This window comes from Bremia lactucae, linkage group LG17 (assembly GCF_004359215.1).
Source record: "Bremia lactucae strain SF5 linkage group LG17, whole genome shotgun sequence".
Classification (NCBI taxonomy): domain Eukaryota; phylum Oomycota; class Peronosporomycetes; order Peronosporales; family Peronosporaceae; genus Bremia; species Bremia lactucae.
The window spans coordinates 370181-382366 of NC_090626.1; the positions used below are offsets into that span (position 1 = coordinate 370181).

General features: G+C 45.6%; 2 protein-coding genes across 2 annotated transcripts; both read right to left on the reverse strand.

The window, feature by feature from the left end:
• Positions 1-7672: 7672 nt before the first annotated feature.
• Positions 7673-10006, reverse strand: CCR75_008188 (uncharacterized protein; the record flags this gene model as incomplete). Its single annotated transcript, XM_067966242.1, has 1 exon — positions 7673-10006. The coding sequence occupies one exon, from the start codon at positions 10004-10006 to the stop codon at positions 7673-7675; it is 2334 nt and encodes a 777-aa protein (XP_067823555.1).
• Positions 10007-10141: 135 nt separating this feature from the next.
• On the reverse strand, positions 10142-11135 carry CCR75_008187 (uncharacterized protein). The gene is made up of 3 exons (XM_067966241.1): positions 10819-11135; positions 10644-10756; positions 10142-10580 (listed from the first exon to the last, which is right to left on the reverse strand). Exons 1-3 carry the CDS (start codon positions 11057-11059, stop codon positions 10317-10319), a joined length of 618 nt encoding a protein of 205 aa, XP_067823548.1. The 5' UTR covers positions 11060-11135; the 3' UTR covers positions 10142-10316.
• Positions 11136-12186: the final 1051 nt, after the last annotated feature.

Sequence of the window (12186 nt, forward strand, 5' to 3'; positions counted from 1 at the left end):
TGCATGCATTCAATAAACTGAATGCTGCAACGATACCGGCTCAAACGCCGATACCGAGAAAAGACGTAATCATAGACGGTATCACCCAAACGATGCGATGCAAGCGAGCTTGCAGGACGCAAACCTCTGGAGAACCTCTGGAGGCCCTTCTGAATAATTTGTCAATGAGTCTACGTCCTTTCTTTTATCGAATTCGAAGAAATGATAACAATCGGCTCACTGCGCTCTCCTTCTTCTTCATTATTCAGCCAAAGAGGTATGCCAGCACATATGTGCAAACAAAGTCAGCCTGCGAGACTGCACATACAGACCAACCGCTTTAGACTGCCCTCGCTCCATGGAGTTGAATTTTTTTTTTTCAACAACCAACCAACCATTCATTTACGTTTCTTATTGTTTCATAACCGGAGAGACCGAGGAGGATTATTCATGTGCATTGGATGCAGTACAGTCAACCTTTTGCAATAACCTGCATTTGTTTTCATCGTTTGCATTACCGATCCGGAACTTTCTTTATTAAAAAAATATTATAAATCAGTGTTCTCCGACAGCAAAAACTTTCTCTGCCAATATCATACCCGGAATATTTTTTTTGGTAACCTGAACAATAATCGCGATATACAGGTAGAAGAGAGTTAAGATGGTTTCTGGCTGATCGGACAAACCTCATTTCATCGTCATCCTTGGAAGATTACACATCAGCATTCAAAATGTTGCGCGGTTATTACTTGCTACGTGTGATGCGTTACTTGAAGCTAGCGTGGCTCATTCACAAAAAAGTTAGCATTTCTATCTTGACAGCTCAACTCCTTTACGGAGTTTAAACTCTAACATGCTGATCCTATTCCTCGCTGTCATATCTCATCACACACAATAGTTTTTTTTATGGACCAATCAAGTAACGCACTACTGTCATTCTACCACATCGCGTGTGGAAGGAATGCACGCGACTTCAAATAGATATATTAATTAATATACTGGCGATTTACTAACTGCTTGTAGTAGGATAGAACTTTCTTGCGAGAGCTAAATCAACAAAATCTGGATTTGCAATGTTACACAATCTGTATGCGACGACAGGATTACACACAAAAGTCCGGTGTGGCAAGGAGTCCGGCGCAAAATATCAAAACATGCCTTGGATATTGCGCGCAAACAATTTCGGCTAGCACAAATATTCCTCAACAACAACTACAACAACAGCAGCAATAGGGCAACATTTTTCACTGGCGTGCAAAGACGAACGTTAGGAATTCCTTGCCAACATAAATTTAAGTGTCTCATTTAATACAAAACACCTCACCAAAGAAGATATTGATTCGCAGTGGTGACTTAATTAAACAATAACACCAACAACAGTAACAGCAGCAGCAACACCTAGCATTGGTGAATATCGACGACGCACTAAGTACTCTAGTCAAGTGTTGTCACGGGAGCGAAATCCCGGTCCTCGTGCGCACTTACTAAGTAGGAAGTAGTTTTCAGACTGGTTTATATTTAATCGTATTATATATAAATACCTATTTTTACCAATAAAAAATGTCATCTCTGTAGTTAATACTATGATGTATGGCGAGCGTAGATTTCTAGATACCTCGCGTAATGGATGACGCTAGGCGTCATCCCTCCTAATGTGAATGCACCTATGTGCATCACATACACAAGGGTTGGTCACAAATGTGAACCACATTCGAGTGGTGGGTCTACTTACTTTTTTTTAAATAACTGATCATCCTCTTAAGTACATCAAGTGTACTTAACGGGGACTTTGTAACATTCGAGCAACTTTAGCCCGTTTCCCCAATTCCCCTTTTAAGAACGAATTTACATTTTAACATTCGTCGAAAAAAAAGGAGGAACTGCGAGCTGCTTAACGCGCCGCTAGTTCTCTCAGTCACTATAGCGACCTGTGTTTTCATGCACGGCGCCAAAGATGCCACCTAAAAGGGACCATATTGGTGGATCGTCTGCAAAGACACCCACTCAACCTCGCACTAAGCGCACGCGCCGTGTTAACACGCCGGTAGCGTCCATTGCCTTAGTCGAAACGCCGACAGCTACTGCTGCTGTCACGTCAACGGGGCTTAAGAATCCATTCCACTTTAATAGTGAGGATGTTGATCCGTCCCTCACTGCGGCGTGATACTGCATCAGCGACGACATTAAGTCGTTCTGGTTTAAATTTCACGGAGAAATTATACTTCGCGAAGGATAGCCACCTCGTTATTCTTTCCGAGAGATGTAGACTATTTACGGCCGTGCGTAATCACACATGGTCCGTATATACGATAAACGGTCTATCTCCGAGGAGATAGACTCTAAATTTAGCCAGCATGTTCATGGCAAGGAGTTTCTTGTCATGCACTGGGTAATTGCGTTCAGTGGTTGCATGCAGGGCGATTGGTAACAGATGACGCGCTCCGCGGCGTTTGTATCGTATCGCATTAACGCACAGCCGATTGCGAAATCGCTGGCGTCCCAGACCATATGGAATGGTCTGTCTTGATCTGCAATCGCCAAGATGGGCGATTGCATAAGCTTTGCTTGATACCTTCAAAAGGACACGGACAATCAGCATTCCATAGCCATTTCTTGTCTTTTTTCAAGAGACGAGAGAGATGAACTGTCAAGCTGCAGTACCAGAGTCAATCACGGCTCCGGGCTGAGCCCGTGTCTTTATCGACACGGTATTTAAACTCCACGGTCTACCCCATGAATTAGTCTCGGATAGAGATCTACGTTCACGGCGAAGTTTTGGCAATCCGTGTTCCGATCTCTCGGAACACGGCTGACTATGTCAACTTCTGATCATCCAGAGACAGATGGTCAGACGGAACGCGCAAATTGCGTCCTCAAAGAGGTACTTTGAGGCTACGTCTATTCGTATCCGAATTGAAGCGAGTTTTTACTGTTGGTCGAATTCGCCATCAACAATTCGGTGCATGCGTCTACAACGCATACACTATTATTAGTGAATGGCTTACGCCATCCACGCGTACCCACATAATTAGAAAGATCCTCTAATTAAAGGGGGATGGACTCGCACGAGCAAAACCATTTCTGGCTCAGTCTCATCACTCGTCGAAGCTACCAATGACGCGAATCATGTCGATGTCGAAGCAATCGATATCGAAGATGAGAAATATCTCATGGCAGCGTGCACAAAGCGCGCTAAAAAATACAACACAAATGAGTCAGCAGATGAATTTCTGCTGGCTCTAGAACCAGTAGTCCGTTTCGTACAGGATTCCATTGCTAGCGCGGTGGGCCGTCAGAATCGGAACGCAGACAAACATAAAAGAGCAAATATTCTTTCACTCAAAACTAACGACTTAAAACTACTCTTTACGGTAAACTTGCCTAAGCATGTAGTCACTAATGTGAGTAGCAGTAAGCAGCTATCCAAGTTCATTGGGCAATTCCGTGTTCTGCATCGCAGAGGCAATTCGTACACAATAGTTATGCCATGTAGGAGGCGATCGCCTCCTACGTCTTACGTTGGTCGGCTCCGCCCTTACCATCAATTCGCGGTTTCTTCCGAGGACGGATCTGACCACCCTTTTCAGGAATTATTAAAAGATTCTTGTAGTCACGAGCCAGATTCTCATACTGAATCTGGAGATTGTCATATCGGGTCCGAAGATCCTCGAAACCGCGATGCGCTGACGACAGCACATCACGAAGAGCGTGATACTTCCGTTCGTACTCCAACATTGAGTACGCACTCTTCGAACGGCTTCCAACCGTTCGATATAGTGATCCTGCACCGTCTGCTCCAACGAGTGACGCTTACCGCGCTCATGATCAAGACCCTATTTAAAAGATGGGGGAAGTGGTCGAATTTGTCGATCTTCGACTTTAGATCCGACGCACAGGTCGGATATATTTTCCCTATTCCACCACAACCATTGGTGGATTCCCTTGGTGGTCAACGTTTTCTTTCGGAACGTATTGGAAACCAGCGTGATGTGAAGGGGCAGCGAACGAGTTATTACCGCTAGCGCGGATATCCACCTTCACATGACAGCTGGGAGCCTCGTTCTCAGCGTGTTGTTGACGTTGAGGGCCTCGTCCGTCAGTATGACGAGACCCATTCGATGGATCAGAAGGTCCATCTAAAAACACGCGCCCCAGGCGCCTGTAAATTGATTCTAAACGTCAATCGCATCGCCCATCTCGATAGAGATGTGAGCCCTTCCCCAGGACGAAGAAAGGGAATAGACGTCCCCTATTACTCGTTTCTTGTTGTCAACCCAACACGGACAGGGATCACCCCACGTAAGGCATGGAAGTCCTGCCTCACGAGACAAACGATGCAGTTTAAACGTGCACCGGTTAAAGTTCGTTTTTCAAACTTAACGCGTATCGCGTTGAGTCTTTGAAGCCAGGCTTCACGTCCAATGTCTTTAACATTGCGAATAAACGCGTTCCAGGCTTGCATCAACGAGCTTTTATCTCGCTTGTTGTTGCCACTATACTATCGATGCTTAGGAAAAGCATCGAGATAAAAATCTTCTTCAGCGCATAAGTTTTTAGCGCTGGGATCAAGGCCATGTAGCTTTTTCGCAATAAATAAGAGATAATTATTGTGAGGAGTAGTCTTTCGAGACGAGCTATTAATTAGCTGCTCGGGCAAAAACCACAACTTCTTCTCAGGGGCAAGACGAGAGATTTTAGTGTACGATCCCCTGAGTGGTACCCACTGAAGCAGGGGTACCACAAGAACTTTTATTACGATGGCTTACGCCATCGTCATCACCACGCACAGAAATATGTGCCGGCACGGGAGACAGTGCTGACGATGAGGAATCATCCTCATCGTAGGAACCAAACATGCTGTAGCGATGCTACCAGCACGTCTACTCGAATAAGCCCCCTCATGCGAAGACTCATAGTCAGCCGCCTGACGATGATCAGGCGACTGTTCTATTCTCCCTGACTCGACCATTTCGTCCGACTCGCATTCGTAGATGACCTCTAAAGAGGGGTCGCATTCACGTAGTGTATTGCCACGTGCACCCGCAACATTTAGATTGCAGGAGAAAATGACACTACGGCAGACGGAACGTCTGCCGCAAGAGACAATAATGCGTCGCCCGCGACTGCATGAACCGCAGCCGAAGGCGCCGTACTATTCGCATACCGCAAAAATTGGTTGACCATGCGATAGAAATAAAAATGGTGGTTCTGACCAATCAAACTCGTTTTCAATCAAGGAGTCGTATAGTGACCACTCTATTCAATGACAGTCAAAGGTTTTGTCGTTTATGGAGGGGTGATGTAACGGGGTGTATCGTTACATGAATTAATATCTATAAGGTAGATAATATTTGGAGACTATTACTTTACATGTTATATGCGAAAAGCTTAACCATTGGTAGATATAGGCCATTATATCTACTTGCTCCGCGGTCCAGTCAGCACTGGACTCGCGCAAGAGAGACATATAAGACTATATTACATGTTTGTATTGGTGTATAATTAAGTTTGTATTAAATAGATAGAAACAGAAGAACTTAATTATGTTAAATACAGTTTAATTTTAACCCTCTTTTGAGCAAGTGTTTTATAGAAAGTCTTTCTCTGCACGTACTAGTGCACGTGGAGTTACGTGAGGGACCATTTGCACTGAAGCAGTACGAAGTGGACTTGTACTGAAGCAGTACAAGTCGGCAGTGCCCCGTTCCATATTGCGGTGCATGCTCTTAAAAGAAGAGTTATCTTTCGGAATACGCTGTAAGAAGATAATACGTCAAAAGGCCAACATTCTAATTTTGCGCGCTAAGCTCGTGGGTTTTTGCCAACGTCAAAATAGGGAGCATCTTATGGGGGATATTTAATCAATAAAAAAAAGGAAGGCGCTAGTGAGCGCTCACTTTTCGCTATTGGGCGCGCATTCTAGCTTTAAGAACCCTGTACTTCTCTTTGATTGGTCGAAAAGGTACTTCAATATACTCTTTAAGAATCTCGTCTTCAAATTCATCCTAAACTCTGCAATGAGCAATATGGAATTAGTCAAACAGCGCGTATTTATCCCCTTCGGTGATGCTCGCGCAGCTGAAGACGCATGTATGAAAGAGGAGGGCTTTGTTTTGTCCATGAAAACAAAGCGACGTTTAGGGAATAGGAATGACGGTTACATTAAAGCTGTTGTTCTGAAATGCTCTTACGCGGGGAAGGCAAATCAGTTGGCACCTGGTGTTCAGCATAAGCGTGTCACTGCAATTCGTAGCAATGGGTCTGCCTTCTCTTGCCTCATCGTCAGTCGAAAGGTAATGGAGAGACACAGGAACGGACAGTGTGGACAGTGGCAGTAACAGTCAATGTTCACAACCACGAGCCTTTCGCCGAACCTTCTGCACATTCTAGAAATTGTGCCGTGAATGCAGAGCAGCAACAAAAGGTCATTCAGCTTTCTATCACCGGGCTCGAACCGACGCAAATGTTTAACGCCCTGCAAAGGAAGGGTGTCACGATTTCACCTCGAGACGTGTACGATTTCAAGCAGGCAGAGCGCTCGCGTATCCTTGGCGGTCATTCTTTTCTCCAGATATTACTTGACAGCATTGAAAGCAGCAAAATTGCGCCATATTATACTCAGTTTGATGCGGCTTACACATCTCTTTATAGCCTCTCCATCCGCCAAGGCGATATGCAGCTATGTTTGGCCGCCAAGGTATGGTTGATTGACTGAACCTACAAAACTAATCGGTTTGGCTTGCCCTTGTTGCGTATTGTAGGGGTTACCTCCACTGCTCAAACATTCACGTTCACATAATACTGCTTTATGGCCGTGGAGGGAGGAAAACTAAATGTGGGCAAGTTAATTGGTAAAGCAGGTGCTTTAAACATTTTTTGCCACACCAACGACTTTTGTGACGGATCGGGAAATTGCCCTGATGAATGCTCCCGATACTGTCGTTCCGGATGCAAACTTCCTGCTCTGCTGATGGCGTAACGTAGAAGGTGCCAAAGGTGTCGGTAGGTGGGTCATAATAGCAGAAGCTGCCGGCAACCTCCTGTTACATCGTCGCAATCGGTGCTGGTACCAAAATCTTCAACAGCACCTCGGCCGCCGTCAATCTGGATGTTGTGATCCAATCTGCACGTCGTGATCGGTAGCTCGGTAGCGTTGATGCGGGAAATTTCGTAGTTTTAAGAGGTGTGGGAAAAATGTAGCCGGGAAAACATGTAAATGAATGGGAAATGCGGTGGAGTGATATCTAGGAATCTACAAACATCTATTCTCTGTTTATACATCACTGCACCTCGCTGTACAGCTGTATTTGGCCGTAGCTCTCAGGCCGTGAATGGTTAATTTTCGTAAATGAGGTTTGTCTGAGCCTACCATGGCCGATTTTTGGACTTTCCGGTCACTTAACCTACTGTAAACTTTCACCGATTAAACCCGCAGTTTATTATAGTACTATATCGACCAATTAAAGACACGTGCAGGGTTCTATATAATAAACTGTTCACGTCTGTACAAATTGAAAATTGTCAGAACGGATGTTGTATTCTATAGATAAAAAACATAAAATATGTAAAACAATGCTTTAAATTCTTTTCCTTTTTTTTCCTCAAATCTTTTCAATACAATGTCACAGTTAAGTTGCTCGAACGAGTTGCCAGACCTCCCAAGTCGACAAAAGAAGTGTTATTCAATCGTTCCTCACTTGGACATCAGATACGAAGAGGCCGTTTCAATGACGGCAGCAACGTCGTCCACGTGCGCTTGAATCGTCGCGCTATCGTCTTTAAACACAATGCAGTCCGATATCCCCGGAAATGCAATTCCCTTGTACCCTTCGTAAAATCCTGGTCCAAAAATCAAGTGTTTAAACCATGGACGATGTGGCAAACCGGACTCGGCAATCAAATAGCGTTCAAGAGTCACTAGTTTTTCATTCAAACGCCGTCGTGTCGCTTCATATTGTTGGTTGTCTTTCTTTTTTTCCACACGTTGCCGCGTAAACGCTTTAATATGCGCTTGAAACATTTCAGTCTTGCTTTGAAACACTTCAATAGCTCTTTGAAGATTCGACAGGTCGACAATTCGCCCCATCTCGGTTAAATTACGAGCATACTTGACAAAACTCTCTTGCATCACAAGTCCGTACGTTGAGTAATCAAACGGCACGATAGTCTCATCAATTAAACGAAGAGTTAAAAGACCCCACCACTTGGCCACATTCGTGTGTGTGGCATAGTACGGATCCCCTACGGTTTCGACATATCGAAGGCTATCCATTGAGCTATGGTACGTTCCATACATTGCGGATCCCATCGTATAGCCCAAATCGGCCGAAATAATGCCAAGATGTTGATAAAACGCTGTAAAATCTTTTCCAGTGCCCAAAAGTTGAATCAAATGGTCCGGACCTAACGTCCCGTCCTCCATTCCAATTGTCAAGCTTGCTCGTCGAGCGGCTGTCTGACGTACCCACTGTTCATACAATGTTTCTGTCACTGGAGTTCCATGAAAGGCATTGCCAGGAAGAAGTTGTGCCGTGTCTTGTAAAAGTCGAGCAATGGATGGGGTACCCCCTACACTGACGAATGAACCAACTAAGTTATCAACGTTAAGATACGCCACGGCTTGTTTCTTTAAGAAGGTCGCATGATCTTCAGCAAACTCGGTACTACCAAGTAAACCAAGTTCTTCGCCATCCCACGATGCCAAGACAAGCGTGCGACGTGGTTGCCAGCCCTCTTGAAGCAACTTACCAAAACCATGCGCAACTTCGAGCATCACTGCAGATCCACTTGACGGATCTACGGCTCCACAGACCCATGCATCACGGTGATTACCAATAATCACCATTTGTTCCGGTTCTTCCGTGCCTTGGATCGTACCTAAAACGTTCCAAATCGGCCCAATATGATTGTCCATTGCCACGTCTACATTCAAGACCGTCGCCTCATCATCACCGATATAGTAGCCACGCGTTTTTAACGATAAAGCACCCTGCCAGGAAGTAGGGGCTTTTTTTCCTCCTAATGACTCGAGAATAAACCGTGCTTGACCGTACGAGAGAGGCAAAGCAGGAAGATGGGGAATCGTTTGACTCTCGTTCAAGCTTAAATACGGCTGACCTGGAAGCGATGGAAACCCTGGTGTAAGTGGATCACCTCCTGCGATGGAATTAAACTGCACGGATCCACGTTGAAACGATCCTTTGGGTCGCCAAGGTCCTTTGGGGTACACAAATCCTTGTGTGTACCCATCATCGAACGGATCCGAGTAAATCAGTACACCCACCATTCCATGCTCCTCTGCTAGCATGACTTTCAATCCTCGAAAATTACCTCCATACCTTACGAGTGCAATTTTGCCTCGTAACGTGATATTCTGTGCTTTTAACCACTGAAAATCACAAGGTCGGGCGTAATTGACATATACGACTGGAGCTGTGACATTGCCCGAGTCCGAGTAGCCAAAATATGGAGGTAACGCATCCGTATTATTGGTACACAGGTCTCCCACGATCGTTTCTTCCGTTAAATTTAAGTGTCGCTTGGCATCCAAGGGAGCCACAATACTCACTTTACGATGAATTGGAAGCGAAAGAAGAGGGTAGTACTCGACAATCTCTGTCTTTAGGCCAAAGGATTTAAATTGTTCGGCTGTAAATAATGCCGTCTGATAGTCTTGGCGACTGCCTGCTGGATGGGGAACACTCGCGTACGCTCCGTGGAATTTACGGATCTCCGTCGTGTCAATCGTGTTTAGAAACGACGTCTCGCGCTTTGATAGACCACCACTTGAATGCTGCTTTTTACGCAGCGTGATCAATTCTTCCGCCACATTCAGAGACTTCTCGGGAGTCGATATCAAAGTCGCGGCGTTTTTCGAGTCGTAGCGACTCGGGAGAAGCATGTAAGTTGCTAGAACCAGCAAAAACGTTACGAGACACAAAAAATGCCACGACTTCTTTGGGATGCGCGTTTGCTCGCGTTCATAGGGCAACACGGAGCCCCGAAAGGTGCCGTAAGCTTCTTCCATTGCTGTGCGGGGTTGATTTGGTTCTAAATGGGATAAGAGTGATTTGATTGGTTGAAAAAAGAAGACATGATTTCTTTTTGAAGCAGAATAGTGTTACTTGAATTTGATTAAAACCAAATATTATAAAAAAAATGATTTAAAACTGTTTAAAACATTTTTCCTGATTTAAGAAAAAGGTTACTTCTCGCCCAAGGACAGCAGCGTGACTAGCAACAGCTTGACTTGACGAAGTCATAAGCGTGTGATTAAGTCTCAATACTCTGCGTTGATTTCAAAATGGTAGGACATGACGTTTATTTTACACTAGCAGCTAGGACTGACCGCCCGTAAAGACGTGGATGGCATATGAAAACGCCGCAAAACCGACACAGCCGAGACACTGGGCCTGGAAGCCCTGGCCGGCGGCTAGTGCTGCTCCTGTTGCACAACCTGCTACGAGCTCATTGCCTACATCATGACGTGCTCGAATTTTCTCGGTTGCGCATTCGAGGCCGGAAAACATGGAGGAAATCACGAGGAAATTGTTGCCCCAATAACGGCACTTGCCAGTCGTGACGCGCCACGATCCAGCTATCTACGGCGCAATTTGAGTGACAAACTATACCAATTATCACATTTAAATTACATGTAGTCGTACCGATTCGCGCCACGGCACTTTAGGCATCTCTCGCTGTCCAGGAAGAGGTACGGGTGGCGTAATACCTTCGTAACTGCCTAGAACGAGACCAAATACGTTGCCCATAACGTAACCTTTCAGCACCATAGAACGTATTAGTAATATTACACTACTATAATGACACGATTCAATGTACCCATGGCCGCTGAGACGAAAAACTTGCCGACACACGACTCGGTGATGGGGTTTGGCTGCTGCCACTGTAAAATTTGGGGTGGATACGTCGGAAGAAATGGATGCACACCTACAATGTCGTGCAATGTGTGCATTGAAAGAAAGGACCGTGGAAATAGAAACGGATTGGGTGGCGTCTCATTGCACAAATCCTCGACGTGCACGCCGAGCTTTGCATTGACATCGTCCACACCATCGGTCATTACGAGGCTGACTTTTTAATCATGTAGCTACATCGGCTGACCAATCAACGCACGTGGCAAAATAATTCGATTCCTATTAATTATAACAAATCCTTACTCTGGTGCTTGAGCTCAATATCAACGTACCAGCTAAGGACAGTAAAGCAGTCCTTGTAACGGACTAAAGTTGCACTAATGTTACACAGTCCCTGTTAAGTACACTTGGTGTTCTTCAAGGGATGGTCAATTACGTAAATAAAGAAATTAGACCCACCACTCGCTTGTGTATGTGATGTACATAGGTGCATTCACATTAGGAGAAATGACGGCTAGCGTCATCCGTTACGCGAGATATCTAGAAAGATAAGCTCGCAATAAATATTATTGTTATCCACCCTATTTTTAATTGGTAAAAAAGGTGTTTATATTAATGCAATTAAATACAAATCAGTCTGAAAACTACTTTCTACTTAGTAAGTGCGCACGAGGAGCCGGATTACCGCTTCAGTGACGACACTTTACTAGAGTACTTAGCGCGTTGGGTGCACCTTAATGTGCTCCGGAATCGGGCCTACGGTAATGGACGCCGACAGCGAGCGCATCTCTGCACATTGGAATCGGGCCTACGGTAATGGACGCCGACAGCGAGCGCATCTCTGCACATACTCTTGCAGAGATCGCTTTGCCTGTCGCGCTTCAAAGAAGCGCGCCTAAAGCAACACTTCGTTGTTCAGCGGCTGGTACATGGCGCGAATCTGTTCCTTGAAGATCGCCCATGTAAAGAACGCCTTTTGTTCGCCATAAGCGCCGAGTAAGCCCACTCTGAGGACTCTTATCGCGCAGGTGCGACATGGCGTACGACACCATCCGGCTGTCGTCCTCTATGAGCTGCGCGACACCGCATCGCTCCACGGCTAAAAGCCAGTGGACTATTATGTGCGCTGCAGTTCCATCGAACTTGGGCGGGTCCATCCGAATGGTCCTCGGCTGATGCGGCCGGGCAGAGAGCATCTAACAGTCCTGTTGAGAGCCTCGCACCGAGCCTGCTCATGCCTCACTCATCCTGAGTCTGAGTGCGGACTCCGCCGCAGCATAGCTCTGTGCCTCGGACGCGGCTCTCCGCTGTCCGAGCACGAATGCCTCAAACT